The sequence below is a fragment of the Nerophis lumbriciformis genome, linkage group LG22, assembly GCF_033978685.3.
Source record: "Nerophis lumbriciformis linkage group LG22, RoL_Nlum_v2.1, whole genome shotgun sequence".
NCBI lineage: Eukaryota > Metazoa > Chordata > Actinopteri > Syngnathiformes > Syngnathidae > Nerophis > Nerophis lumbriciformis.
The window spans coordinates 16,346,436-16,361,140 of NC_084569.2; the positions used below are offsets into that span (position 1 = coordinate 16,346,436).

General features: G+C 40.3%; 1 protein-coding gene across 2 annotated transcripts; it reads left to right on the forward strand.

Moving 5' to 3' along the window:
* The first annotated feature begins 9,097 nt into the window (after window positions 1-9,097).
* On the forward strand, window positions 9,098-10,448 carry LOC133615074 (dexamethasone-induced Ras-related protein 1-like). 2 transcript variants are annotated; one of them, XM_061973419.1, is made up of 2 exons: window positions 9,098-9,436; window positions 9,766-10,448. In XM_061973419.1, the coding sequence occupies exons 1-2, from the start codon at window positions 9,166-9,168 to the stop codon at window positions 10,290-10,292; spliced, it is 798 nt and encodes a 265-aa protein (XP_061829403.1). In that variant the 5' UTR covers window positions 9,098-9,165; the 3' UTR covers window positions 10,293-10,448. The 2 variants fall into 2 exon arrangements, with proteins under 2 accessions (XP_061829403.1, XP_072771860.1); XM_072915759.1 differs by having other exon boundaries at window positions 9,840-10,448.
* The last annotated feature ends 4,257 nt before the right edge of the window (window positions 10,449-14,705 follow it).

Sequence of the window (14,705 nt, forward strand, 5' to 3'; positions counted from 1 at the left end):
TCCCGAAATTCAGCGCCTCTCCCGAAAACTTCCCCTGACAAATTTTCTCCCGAAAATCTCCCAAAATACAGGCGGAGCTGGAGACCACGCCCCCTCCAGCTCCATGCGGACCTGAGTGACGTGTCGACAGCCTGTTTTCACGTCCGCTTTCCCACAATATAAACAGCGTGCCTGCCCAATCACGTTATGACTGTAGAATGATCGAGGGCGAGTTCTTGGTTTCTTATGTGGGTTTATTGTTAGGCAGTTTCATTAACGTCCTCCCAGCGCGGCAACAACACACAACAACAGCAGTCACGTTTTCGTCTAACGTAAAGCAGTCCGTCTCCCGTAAACAGCAATGTTGTGACACTCTTAAACAGGACAATACTGCCATCTACTGTACATGCATATGTGACAATAACATCTAGGGCTTTTAGAGAGTGCAGTGCACAACTGCACACACAACAAGGAGACGAAGCAGAATGCATCATCAGAGAGGGTGTTCAGCATGGTTAGAAAAATAGTGACAGAGAATAGAACAAGGATGGACAATTCAACCCTTAGCTCAACAATGAGTAGATGAGTGGTATGTGTGTGTATATGTGTAAATAAATGAACACTGAAATGCAAGTATTTCTCTTATATATATATATATATATATATATATATATATATATATATATATATATATATATATATATATATATAGCTAGAATTCACTGAAAGTCAAGCATTTCTTATATATATATATATATATGAAATACTTGACTTGGTGAATTCTAGCTCTAAATATACTCCTCCCCTCTTAACCACGCCCCCAACCACGCACCCCCCCCCCCACCCCCCACCCCACCTCCCGAAATCGGAGGTCTCAAGGTTGGCAAGTATGCCAATATGATTCCCGAGCGCGGCCGCCGCTGCTGCTCACTGCTCCCCTCACCTGGTGGAGCAAGGAGATGGGTCAAATGCAGAGGTTAATTTCACCACACATAGTGTGTGTGTGACTATCAGTGGTACTTTAATTTTAACTTCCGGAGGGCCGCTTTTTTAAAATCAATTTACAGTAAGCATGCGGGTAATAACCTGTGATTAATCATGATTAATCGAAATGCATGTGCATTTGATTATTAGATGTTTTTATGTATAACTTGCTTTAAAATCATAAATAAAGGTGACAAGCAGATATTCAACTGTTTGTTTTTATCTCACAAAAATAGTTTTGCAATGCAGTATATAATGATATAATTGGCATGATCAGATAATGTTAAAGTTTAAAAGATGCATTTTTTTTTCTGTCAGAATTGAAAGAACAAATGCATTTAGTAAAAAAATAAATAATAATAATAATAAGTATTTTATTGAAACCCATTTTTTCAGGCTTTCGCGGGCCACATAGAATGATGTGGCAAGCCAGAACTGGCCCCCGGGCCTTGATTTTGACACCTGTGATTTATAACAAGGCAGGTGTTTTATTTAACAAGTATATATAATATCTTTGCAACTCTACTATGCAAAGTGAAAGCCATTTATGATGAATCGAAATGCATATGCGTTTGATTATTACATTTGTTTTTGTATAACTTCCTTTGAAATCATAATTAAAGTTGACTTGCAGATATTCAACTATTTGTTTTTATCTCACAAAAATAGTTTTTTAATACAGTATATAGTAATATAATTGGCATGGTCAGATAATATTAAAGTTTAAAATACCGTATTTTCCGCACTATAAGGCGCACCGGATTATTAGCCGCACCTTCAATGAATTACATATTTCATAACTTTGTCCACCAATAAGCCGCCCCGGATTATAAGCCGCGCCTACGCTGCGCTAAAGGGAATGTCAAAAAAACAGTCAGATAGTTCAGTCAAACTTTAATAATATATTGAAAACCAGCGTTCTAACAACTCTGTCCCAAAATGTACGCAAATGTGCAATCACAAACATAGTAAAATTCAAAATGGTGTAGAGCAATAGCAACATAATGTTGCTCGAACGTTAATGTCACAACACACAAAATAAACATAGCGCTCACCTTCTGAAGTTATTCTTCATTCGTAAATCCTTCGAATTCTTCGTCTTCGGTGTCCGAATTGAAAAGTTGCGCAAGCGTGGGATCCAAAAATGGCCGGCTCCGTCTCGTCGAAGTCATCGGATTCAGTGTCGCTGTTGTTGTGCAGCAGTTCTGTGAATCCTGCCTTCCGGAAAGCTCGGACCACAGTTGTGACCGAAATATCTGCCCAGGCATTTACGATCCACTGGCAAATGTTGGCGTATGTCGTCCGGCGCTGTCTGCCCGTCTTAGTGAAGGTGTGTTCGCCTTCGGAGCTGTGTGAAAAAAGCCACCCGGCCTCTTCGCGTAAACTTCCCTTAACCACTCGCTCATCTTTTCTTCATCCATCCATCCCTTCGAGTTAGCTTTTATGATGACGCCGGCTGGAAAGGTCTCTTTTGGCAAGGTCTTCCTTTTGAATATCACCATGGGTGGAAGTTAGCATGGCAAGCTAGAACCACAGTGAAGGATGACTTCTCATTCCCTGTGGTGCGAATATTCACCGTACGTGCTCCCGTTCCACAGTGCGGTTCACAGGAATATCAGTTGCTGTGAAATACGCTAGTAATCCGTGTGCGGATGGAGAGATTGCGTCTTTTTATGAACCGGATCGCTTAGTAGGAGCCATTTTGTGGTCTTTACAGATGTAAACAGGAAATGAAACGTACGGTGATATCCGCGCGTTTTTTCTTCTTCTTCCGGGGGCGGGTGGTTGCTTACAGTAGAAGAAGAAGCGCTTCCTGTTCTATGGGGGCGGGTGCTTTCCTTGGCGGTTGCTTGCGTAGAAGAAGAAGCGCTTCCTGTTCTACCGGGAAAAAAGATGGCGGCTGTTTACCGAAGTTGCGAGATCGAAACTTTATGAAAATGAATCGTAATAAAGCGCACCGGGTTATAAGGCGCACTGTCAGCTTTTGAGAAAAATTGTGGTTTTTAGGTGCGCCTTATAGTGCGGAAAATACGGTATGCATTTTTTTTCGGTCAAAATTGAGAGAAAAAATGCATGTAGTAAAAAAATTTATAACAATAATAATAAGTATTTTATTGAAAACCATTTTTTCCAGGCTTTCACAGGCCACATAGAATGCTGTGGCAAGCCAGAACTGGCCCCTGGGCCTTGAGTTTAACACCTGTGATTTAAAACAAGGCAGAAATGTTATTTAACAAGTATATTTAATATCTATGGCAACAATGCCCGTCTGCTGTAATATGTAAAGTGTTTAACTTATTTTTACACTTGCATGACACTTGTGTTAAGATGTTTTTCATAATTTAATCTGGGCATTTTTTTTGATTCAAAAGAAATTGAAAGATCATTAAATGAGAATTATGCTTTTCTTCTTTGCCTTTATTTTTTATCCCAAAACAAGAAAATGAAACACTACACGTCATCTTAACCACTCATGTTGTCACTCGTTAAGTTGGTTGTTTAACATTTTAAAGTGGTTCACCTTTATATGAATAATTTCGCCACACCTAGTGTGTGTGTGACAATCATTGGTACTTTAACTTTAACTTTTAACTTTATATCACCACATGGGCTCAGGAACATTTCAGAAAACCACTGTAAGTAACTACAGTTGCTCGCTACATCTGTAAATGCAAGTTAAATCTCTACCATGCAAAGCCAAAGCCATTTATCAACAACACCCAGAAACGCTTCGCTGGGGGCCGAGCTCATCTAAGATGGACTGATGCAAAGTGGAAAAGTGTTCTGTGGTCTGACAAGTCTATATTTCAAATTGTTTTTGGAAACTGTGGACGTTGTGTCCTCCGGACCAAAGAGGAAAAGAACCATCCGGATTGTTCTATGCGCAAAGTTCAAAAGCCAGCATATGGGAAGGTATGGAGGTGTATTAGTGCTCAAGGCATGGGTAACTTACACATCTGTGAAGACACCATAAATGCTGAAAGGTACATACAGGTTTTGGAGCAACGTATGTTGCCATCTAAGCAACGTTATCATGGACGCCCCTGCTTATTTCAACAAGACAATGCCAAGCCACGCATTACAACAGCGTGGCTTCATAGTAAAAAAGTGCAGGTACTAGACTGGCCTGCCTGTAGTCCAGACCTGTCTCCCATTGAAAATGTGTGGCACATTATGAAGCGTAAAATACCACAACAGAGACGCCGGACTGTTGAACAACTTAAGCTGTACATCAAGCAAGAATGGGAAAGAATTCCACCTGAAAAGCTTCAAAAATTGGTCTCCTCAGTTCCCAAATGTTTACTGAGTGTTGTTAAAAGGAAAGGCCATGTAACCCAGTGGTAAAAATGCCCCTGTGCCAAATGTATTGCAATGTGTTGCTGCCATTAAATTCTAATTTAATGATTGTTTGCAAAAAATAATTACGTTTCTCAGTTGGAACATTAAGTATCTTGTCTTTGCAGTCTATTCAATTGAATATAAGTCGAAAAGGATTTGCAAATCATTGTATTCTGTTTTTATTTACCATTTACACAACGTGCCAACTTCACTGGTTTTGGGGTTTGTATAAACACAGATTAATTGCGCAATTTATTCTGAAAGTGCATGCTCCTTTGCCTTAACTGCGGATTGTTAGGTGAAATATGGCGGGGGTTGTTACACCGTCACTAATCAGATCAATGCATTAGTCAGGGCAAAGATGAATGAGGAGACTGTGACTGTTGAGCTCGCTGACATGCAAATAAAAAAAATATAAAATTGTTGGCAAATTTTGATCAAATAAACTACTGTCGATTAAAGTTTACAAAAATAAATTCTGCTGACAATAAAATTGCATTTGTGTCAAAATACTGGGGTCTTTTTTTTTTGGTATTTATTTAAATCATTAATCAATCCAACTTAATTCTTATAGCACTTTTCATGCACAGGCAAGTTGCAACACAAAGTGCTTTAGACCTGTAAAAAAAAAAGAAGAAAACACACATACACACACAGCACTGTTGGCAATTACATCTAAAAAAAAAAAAAAAAAGAATCCATCCATCCGTTTCCTATACCGCTCGTTCCTCTCGGGGGGAGAGAGGGCCAACACAGATAGACAGACAACATTCACACTCACATTCACACAGATGGGCCAATTTAGTGTTGCCAATCAATCTATCCTCCATGTCTATGGAGGTGGGAGGAAGCCGGAGTACCCGGAAGGATCCCATGCAGTCACGGGGAGAACATGCAAACTCCACACAGAAATACCCCGAGCGCTGGGATCGAACCCAGGACCTTCGTATTGGGAGAAACAGACACTAATCTAATAGCCTTATCTGGCCCTGATTTGACACCCCTGGTTTAGCAAGATTGCAGCGGGGACTCTATGATCCGTTTGTGCGGTATAGCTCGGTTGGTAGAGTGGCTGTGCCAGCAATTTGAGAGTTCCAGGTTCGATCCCCGCTTCGTTGTGTCCTTGGGCAAGACACTTTACCCACCTGCCCCCAGTGCCACCCACACTGGTTTAAATGCAACTTAGATATTGGGTTTCACTATGTAAAAGCGCTTTGAGTCACTAGAGAAAAGCGCTACATAAATGTAATTCACTTCACTTCACTTTATTCCACAAAGATTCAAAGAAATTCAAGATACTGTGTTCACGGTCAAAGCCTCGATATTAGGTACCGAATGATTACAACGAAAACACAAGCCAAATGAAATCCATCCATCCATTCATTTTCTACCGCTTGTTACCGCAATGTAATCAATATTTTGAATTTCCCAGAAGAAAAAAAAATAGTATAAGAGGGACTGCTGGAATCCACATCTGCTGCTATTTCCAGAGTCTAAATAAGTAAAGCTACTCAAAAAGACTGACAGTACTGCTGCGTAAAAGCACAATAATAAACTGTTTGATGGTGTATATCAGGGGTCCCCAAACTTTTTGACTCGGGGGCTGCATTGGGTTAAGAAAAAGTGTCCGGGGGGCCAGGCTGTGTGTGTTTGTGTATGTATATATATATATATATATGTATGTGTGGGAAAAAAAAAAATCACAAGACTATTTCATCTCTACAGGCCTGTTTCATGAGGGGGGGTACCCTCAATCGTCAGGAGATTTTAATGGGAGCATTCACATACCATGGTTTATATAGGGCACAGAGTGGGTGGGTACAGGCTGGCCTAGGGGCGTGGTGATTGGCTCATGTGTTACCTAGGAGGTGTTTCCGTCTATGGCGGCATGTTGTTACAATTTCGCTGCGCTTGTTGAGGGATGACAGGTCTGGACGGTAAATAATAAACAGTTACTCTTTCAAGCATAGGTTGCATCTTTTATTACCACTATTGTAAGGTGTGCTGGATGCAAGAATTTGCCATGTTATTGAATATTCAACATTATTGTCTATATATATATATATATATATATATATATATATATATATATATATATATATATATATATATATATATATATATATATATATATACATATATATATATATATATGTATCAATCATCAATCAATCAGTCAAAGTTTATTTATATAGCCCTGTGGAGGGAGGTGTGGCCAGCGCTGCCTGCAGGAGCGTAGATCACCGCCTCTGTCCACGGTGCTGAGGACAGAGCACCATCAGACGGGGGGGCGTGGCAGTGCCGACGGCGAGACACAGCTGAACAGGTGATTAGATCTCCCAGGTGGTTCGAGTTATCTAATCACCCGTTGTCTTTAACAATAGCGGCCGGGAACAGTAGAGGAGAAAGGATTGGGAGTGACTGCAAAGTCACGACCTGCTGAAAAGCATTTTTGAATGATCTTGTCAAAAACATTAAAACGTTGTGAACTTTGCACGCCTGTCTGTGGTGACGTGTATATCAACGCCCTAAATAACGAGTGTCTCAAAGGGCTGCAGAAGCCAAAAGTTCACATACACTTGTAAAGAACATAATGTCATGGCTGTCTTGAGTTTCCAATCATTTCTCCAACTCTTATTTTTTTTTTGTGATAGAGTGATTGGAGCACATACTTGTTAGTCACAAAAAACATTCATGAAGTTTGGTTCTTTTATGAATTTATTATGGGTCTACTGATAATGTGAGCAAATCTGCTGGGTCAAAAGTATACATACAGCAATGGTTTGGTTACATGTCCCTTGGCAAGTTCCACTGCAATAATGTGCCTTTGGTAGCCATCCATAAGCTTCTGGCAAGCTTCTGCTTGAATTTTTGACCACTCCTCTTGACAAAATTGGTGCAGTTCAGCTAAATTTGTTGGTTTTCTGACATGGACTTGTTTCTTCGGCATTGTCCACAGGAAGGCCATTCTAAAATCTTAATTCTAGCCTGATTTAGCCATTCCTTTACCACTTTTTGACGTGTGTTTGGGGTCATTGTCCTGTTGGAACACCCAACTGCGCCCGAGACCCAACCTCCAGGCTGATGATTTCAGGTTGTCCTGAAGAATTTGGAGGTAATCTTCCTTTTTCATTGTCCCATTTAAAGCACCAGTTCCATTGGCAGCAAAACAGGCCCAGATCATAATACTACCACCACAATGCTTGACAGTAGGCGTGGTGGACATTGGGCCATAATCAGCCCGCAGGCCGTACTTTGGAGACCCCAGATCCAAACTTTACCGCTGCCAGGTATTATTTTCTATACTTTTATTATCATATTTTCAGAATGTGTTTGTTCTATTTTCTGGCCAAAGTAAGACAAAAAAAACAACAATCTGAAGTTGAGTGAGTTGGACACCCCTGATGTACAGTGTATGTAACAGCTGCAGCAGTATATATAAAAAAGGGCAGCATTAAATAGAGAGTAGATCAGTGGTCCCCAATATTTTTGTAACTGCGTACCGGTCAACGCTTGAAAATTTGTCCCACGGACCCGGGGTATTTTTTTAATTTTTTTTTATTTTATTATATTTATTTTATTTATCTTTTATTTATTTTATTTTTTTTGTCATTAAAAAAATACAATCATGTGTGCTTACGGACTGTATCCCTTGCAGACTGTATTGATATATATTGATATATAATGTAGGAACCAGAATATTAATAACAGAAAGAAACAACCCTTTGTGAATGAGTGGAGGGAGGTTTTTTGGGTTGGTGCACTAATTGTAAGTGTATCTTGTGTTTTTTATGTTGATTTAAAAAAAAAAAAAAAAATATATATATATATATATATATATATATATATATATATATATATATATATATATATATATATATATATATATATATATATATATATATATATATATGTGAATGAGAGAAAGAAACAACCCTTTTGTGCGAATGAGTGTGAATGAGTGTAAATGGGGGAGGGAGGGTTTTTGGGTTGGTGCACTAATTGTAAGTGTATCTAGTGTTTTTTATGTTGATTTAATAAAAAAATAAAAAATAAAAAAATATTTTTTTATTTTATTTTATTTTTATTAATTTTTTTGTGCGGCCCGGTATCAATCGATCCACGGACCGGTACCGGGTCGCGGCCCGGTGGTTGGGGACCACTGGAGTAGATCCAGCAGAAAATAGACATTATAAACAAAGAGAGGTAGCTAACATAGAAGCGGTCGGACAAATAAAAAAATTAAGTTATATATTTGTTCCTGATGTAAAAAAAAAAAAAGAAAGAGCACACAAAAGGAGAACTTATGAGGACAGAACCGTATACCACAAGCATATCAGTGCACAGGAAAGGCTGGGATGTGCGCCCCCTTCCGCTCAAACACCATACTGCAGGGTCTTTAGGTTTGTTGTATTTATTTGATCCACCGTCGCTCGTAATAATTATTGCCAATTAAATAAATAAAAAATAAAAAAAATAAAACGCACCCACGTGACCGGCACCACCCCAAATTGTGATATTTTTAAAATCCATCAAGTTTTATTTTATTTATTTATTTTTTCCCACTCTCTCTCTCTCTCTCTCTCTCTCTCTCTCTCTCACTCTCTCTCTCTCTCTCTCTCCCCAGCCTTTATTCTGGGACGGCCACATTACGTGACGCACGGACAAAAACAGGCATAGTAACCACCACGGCGGGGGTCTGTCCAGCTGTCTGGAGGGGGCGTGGGGAGGGGGGGCGCGTGACGCGTGACGCACAGACAAGGGGCGTGGCCATCCCCATCGCATAAATACCCACGGCGGGGCCACTTGCGGAATCAGTGAGACCCCCCCCTACTCCCTCCTAACCTCACGCATACACCGACCATGATCAAGAAGATGACACCCTCCGAGAACGAGTTCAACATCCCGGCCAAGAACTGCTACAGGATGGTGATCCTGGGCTCCACCAAGGTGGGCAAGACGGCCATTATTTCGCGGTTTTTGAACGAGCGCGTGGAGGAACAATACACGCCCACGATCGAGGACTTTCACAGGAAGTTGTACAGCATCAGGGGGAATGTTTACCAGCTGGACATTTTGGACACGTCTGGCAACCACCCGTTCCCCGCCATGAGGAGACTCTCCATCCTCACAGGTGCGTGTCTTTTTGTTTTTTTTAACAGTGCGCAATTACGCAATGTAGTTTTATCAGTGTGTGTCATGATTTTATTTCTATTTTATTTTTTATTTTTTAATTTCTATACTTTGTAGCACTTTGAGATTTTAACAACTGTAAAGTGCGTTACAAATTATTATTATTATTATTATCCATCCATCCATCCATTTTCTACCGCTTAATCCCTTATTATTATTATTATTATTATTATTATTATTATTATTATTATTATTATTATTATTACCATATCTCACTATTCTGCAGGTAGTTATTTGGGTGCTGACTGTGCATTGCTCCTTTTTTGGCAGGCGACGTCTTCGTCCTGGTGTTCAGTTTGGACAACCGGGAGTCCTTCCAGGAGGTGCAGCGCCTCAAGCGGCAGATCTACGAAACCAAGTCGTGCCTGAGGAACAAGACCAAGGAGAACGCCGACGTGCCGCTGGTCATCTGCGGCAACAAGTGCGACCGCGACTTCCAGCGGGCGGTGCGGGAGGAGGAGATCGAGGAGCTGGTGCGCGGCGACGACCAGCATTGCCGCTGCCCCTACTTCGAGGTCTCCGCCAAGAAGAACACCAACGTGGACCGCATGTTCCAGGCGCTCTTCGCCATGGCCAAGCTGCCCGACGAGATGAGCCCCGACCGCCACTGCAAGGTGTCGCTGCAGTCCTGCGAGCTCCTGCACCGGAAGTCGTTCCGGGTCAAGAAATGCAAGGACGCGTACGGCATCGTGGCGCCCTTCGCGCGCCGGCCCAGCGTGCACAGTGACTTGATGTACATCAAAGAGAAGGCGGTGGGAGGGGGACAGGCCAAGGAGAAGGGCTGCGTCATATGCTGACCCCCCCTTTGAGGGAAAAAAAAAAGACGCCATTGGTGAGACGAAAGCCATGCGGTGACCAAAAGGCCAACGATACCTCGACTGACTTTGTTTACATTGCCACCCCGGACTTGAATGTTTATGAACAAAAATCTCAACGTCTATTTATTATGTCTGTCAATTTTTGCATCAAATAAAAATATATTTTCCTAAATCCCCTCCGCCGTCTTACTGTTCCATTTCAAGGTTGGCTTAATGCAGGGGTCCCCAAACTACGGCCCGCGTGCATAGGCGCCCATCCCGTGGTGTCGTTCGGTGGCCGGAGCATACCACAGCGGGTTTGATGGCAACTTCCAAACTTTAGAATATTTTGGAAAAATCAATCTTGCTGTTAATATTGTGACGAGTTTGGTCCATTTTGTATGTTAAAAAAAGTCACAAAGCAAAGAGTGGCAGTATGAACACTGTCATAAACATGTGCCCTATAGTGAAACCACACTAAATAACGACGAAACACATTTTGGAAGAATATTTGCACCGCAACACAACTTAAACACTACAAAACAAATTCCGACAATTCCCACTATAAACAAACGCCATTGGTGAATCTACACCTAACATCCACTGTAATGATACCAAGTATAGGAGCGTATCTAGTCAATACTACTATGATTACATCTATATTTTTTATCTTGCTGTTAATATTGTGACGAGTTTGGTCCATTTTGTATATTAAAAAAAAAAGTCACAAAGCAAGTAGTCTGTAATTATTATAACATGTCACACTAAGAGTGGCAGTATGAACAATGCCAACACTGTCATAAACATATGCCCTATAGTGAAGCCACACTAAACAACGACGACAAACACATTTCGGGAGACTATTTGCACCGCAACACAACATAAACACTACGGAACACATTCCCTGGGATTCCCACTATAAACAAACGCCATGGGTGGATCTACACCTAACATCCACTGTAATGATACCAAACACAATAGCGTATCTAGTCGATACTACTATGATTACATCAATATTTTTTAACATCACAAAATCCATCCATCCATCCATTTTCAACCTTTTTTTTTAATTTATATTATGTGTATAAACTCAGAAAATATGTCCCTGGACACATGAGGACTTTGAATATGACCAATGTATGATCCTGTAACTACTTGGTATCGGATCGATACCTCAATGTGAAAGCCATGTGGTGACCAAAAGGCCAAGGAGCACTGGGACGATACCTCGACTGACTTTGTTTACATTGCCACCCCGGACTTGAATGTTTATGAACAAAAATCTCAACGTCTATTTATTATGTCTGTCAATTTTTGCATCAAATAAAAACATATTTTCCTAAATCCCCTCCGCCGTCTTACTGTTCCATTTCAAGGTTAGCTTAATCCAGGGGTCCCCAAACTACGGCCCGCGTGCATAGGCGTCGATTCTGTGGTGTCGTTCGGTGGCCGGAGCACACCACAGCGGGTTTGATGGCAACTTCCAAACTTTAGAATATTTTGGAAAAATCAATCTTGCTGTTAATATTGTGACGAGTTTGGTCCATTTTGTATGTTAAAAAAAGTCACAAAGCAAAGAGTGGCAGTATGAACAATGCCAACACTGTCATAAATATGTGCCCTATAGTGAAACCAGACTAAATAACGACGAAACACATTTTGGAAGAATATTTGCACCGCAACGCAACATAAACACTACAGAACAAATTCCGATAATTCCCCCTATAAACAAACGCCATGGGTGGATCTACACCTAACATCAACTGTAATGATACCAAACACAATAGCGTATCTAGTCGATACTACTATGATTACATCAATATTTTTTAACATCACAAAATCCATCCATCCATCCATTTTCAACCATTTTTTTAAATTTATATTATGTGTATAAACTCAGAAAATATGTCCCTGGACACATGAGGACTTTGAATATGACCAATGTGTGATCCTGTAACTACTTGGTATCGGATCGATACCTCAATGTGAAAGCCATGTGGTGACCAAAAGGCCAAGGAGCACTGGGACGATACCTCGACTGACTTTGTTTACATTGCCACCCCGGACTTGAATGTTTATGAACAAAAATCTCAACGTCTATTTATTATGTCTGTCAATTTTTGCATCAAATAAAAACATATTTTCCTAAATCCCCTCCGCCGTCTTACTGTTCCATTTCAAGGTTAGCTTAATCCAGGGGTCCCCAAACTACGGCCCGCGTGCATAGGCGTCGATTCTGTGGTGTCGTTCGGTGGCCGGAGCACACCACAGCGGGTTTGATGGCAACTTCCAAACTTTAGAATATTTTGGAAAAATCAATCTTGCTGTTAATATTGTGACGAGTTTGGTCCATTTTGTATGTTAAAAAAAGTCACAAAGCAAAGAGTGGCAGTATGAACAATGCCAACACTGTCATAAATATGTGCCCTATAGTGAAACCAGACTAAATAACGACGAAACACATTTTGGAAGAATATTTGCACCGCAACGCAACATAAACACTACAGAACAAATTCCGATAATTCCCCCTATAAACAAACGCCATGGGTGGATCTACACCTAACATCAACTGTAATGATACCAAACACAATAGCGTATCTAGTCGATACTACTATGATTACATCAATATTTTTTAACATCACAAAATCCATCCATCCATCCATTTTCAACCATTTTTTTAAATTTATATTATGTGTATAAACTCAGAAAATATGTCCCTGGACACATGAGGACTTTGAATATGACCAATGTGTGATCCTGTAACTACTTGGTATCGGATCGATACCTCAATGTGAAAGCCATGTGGTGACCAAAAGGCCAAGGAGCACTGGGACGATACCTCGACTGACTTTGTTTACATTGCCACCCCGGACTTGAATGTTTATGAACAAAAATCTCAACGTCTATTTATTATGTCTGTCAATTTTTGCATCAAATAAAAACATATTTTCCTAAATCCCCTCCGCCGTCTTACTGTTCCATTTCAAGGTTAGCTTAATCCAGGGGTCCCCAAACTACGGCCCGCGTGCATAGGCGTCGATTCCGTGGTGTCGTACGGTGGCCGGAGCACACCACAGCGGGTTTGATGGCAACTTCCAAACTTTAGAATATTTTGGAAAAATCAATCTTGCTGTTAATATTGTGACGAGTTTGGTCCATTTTGTATGTTAAAAAAAGTCACAAAGCAAAGAGTGGCAGTATGAACAATGCCAACACTGTCATAAATATGTGCCCTATAGTGAAACCACACTAAACTTCGTTCAATGAATGTTCTGCAATTTGTCGTCCCCAAAGTAAGAACTGAACTGGGCAAGAAAGCATTTAGGTTTTCAGCACCGAAGGCTTGGAATACCCTACAATCGAACATTAAACTTCAAACCCTAGTTACGTTGAATGAGTTTAAAGCTTCTGTGAAAGGATTGCAGTCCACCTTGTCTGTATGCACATGTGTCATGTGAGCAAGTTTTAATGTTGTAAATGTGATGTTTTATGTATTTGTTTACTGTTTTTAATGTAACCTTGCTGCTGCCCTCTTGGCCAGGTCTCCCTTGGAAAAGAGATCTTTGATCTCAATGGGATTTTACCTGGTTAAATAAAGGCTAATAAATAAATAAATAAATAAACAACGACGAAACACATTTTGGAAGAATATTTGCACCGCAACACAACATAAACACTACAGAACAAATTCCAACAATTCCCACTATAAACAAACACCATGGGTGGATCTACACCTAACATCCACTGTAATGATACCAAGTATAGGAGCGTATCTAGTCAATACTACTATGATTACATCTATATATTTTATCTTGCTGTTAATATTGTGACGAGTTTGGTCCATTTTTGTATATTAAAATAAGTCACAAAGCAAGTAGTGTGTAATTATTATAACATGTCACACTAAGAGTGGCAGTATGAACAATGCCAACACTGTCATAAACATGTGCCCTATAGTGAAACCACACTAAAGAACGACGAAATACATTTTGGAAGACTATTTGCACCGCAACACAACATAAACACTACGGAACACATTCCCTGGGATTCCCACTATAAACAAACGCCATGGGTGGATCTACACCTAAAATCCACTGTAATGATACCAAACACAATAGCGTATCTAGTCGATACTACAATGATTACATCAATATTTTTTAACATCACAAAATCCATCCATCCGTCCATTTTCAACCGTTTTTTTTTTTATTTATATTATGTTTAAAAACTCAGTAAATATGTCCCTGGACACATGAGGACTTTGAATATGACCAATGTATGATCCTGTAACTACTTGGTATCGGATCTATACCTGAATGTGAAAGCCATGTGGTGACCAAAAGGCCAAGCAGCACTGGGACGATACCTCGACTGACTTTGTTTACATTGCCACCCCGGACTTGAATGTCTATG

What these genes read in the sequence shown, in the direction of transcription:
- LOC133615074 (XM_061973419.1), top strand. Translation starts at nt 9,166, where the DNA reads ATGATCAAGAAGATGACACCCTCCGAGAACGAGTTCAACATCCCGGCC. An exon ending in GAGACTCTCCATCCTCACAG is followed by an intron (nt 9,437 to 9,765) that starts GTGCGTGTCTTT and finishes CTTTTTTGGCAG; the next exon opens with GCGACGTCTTCGTCCTGGTG.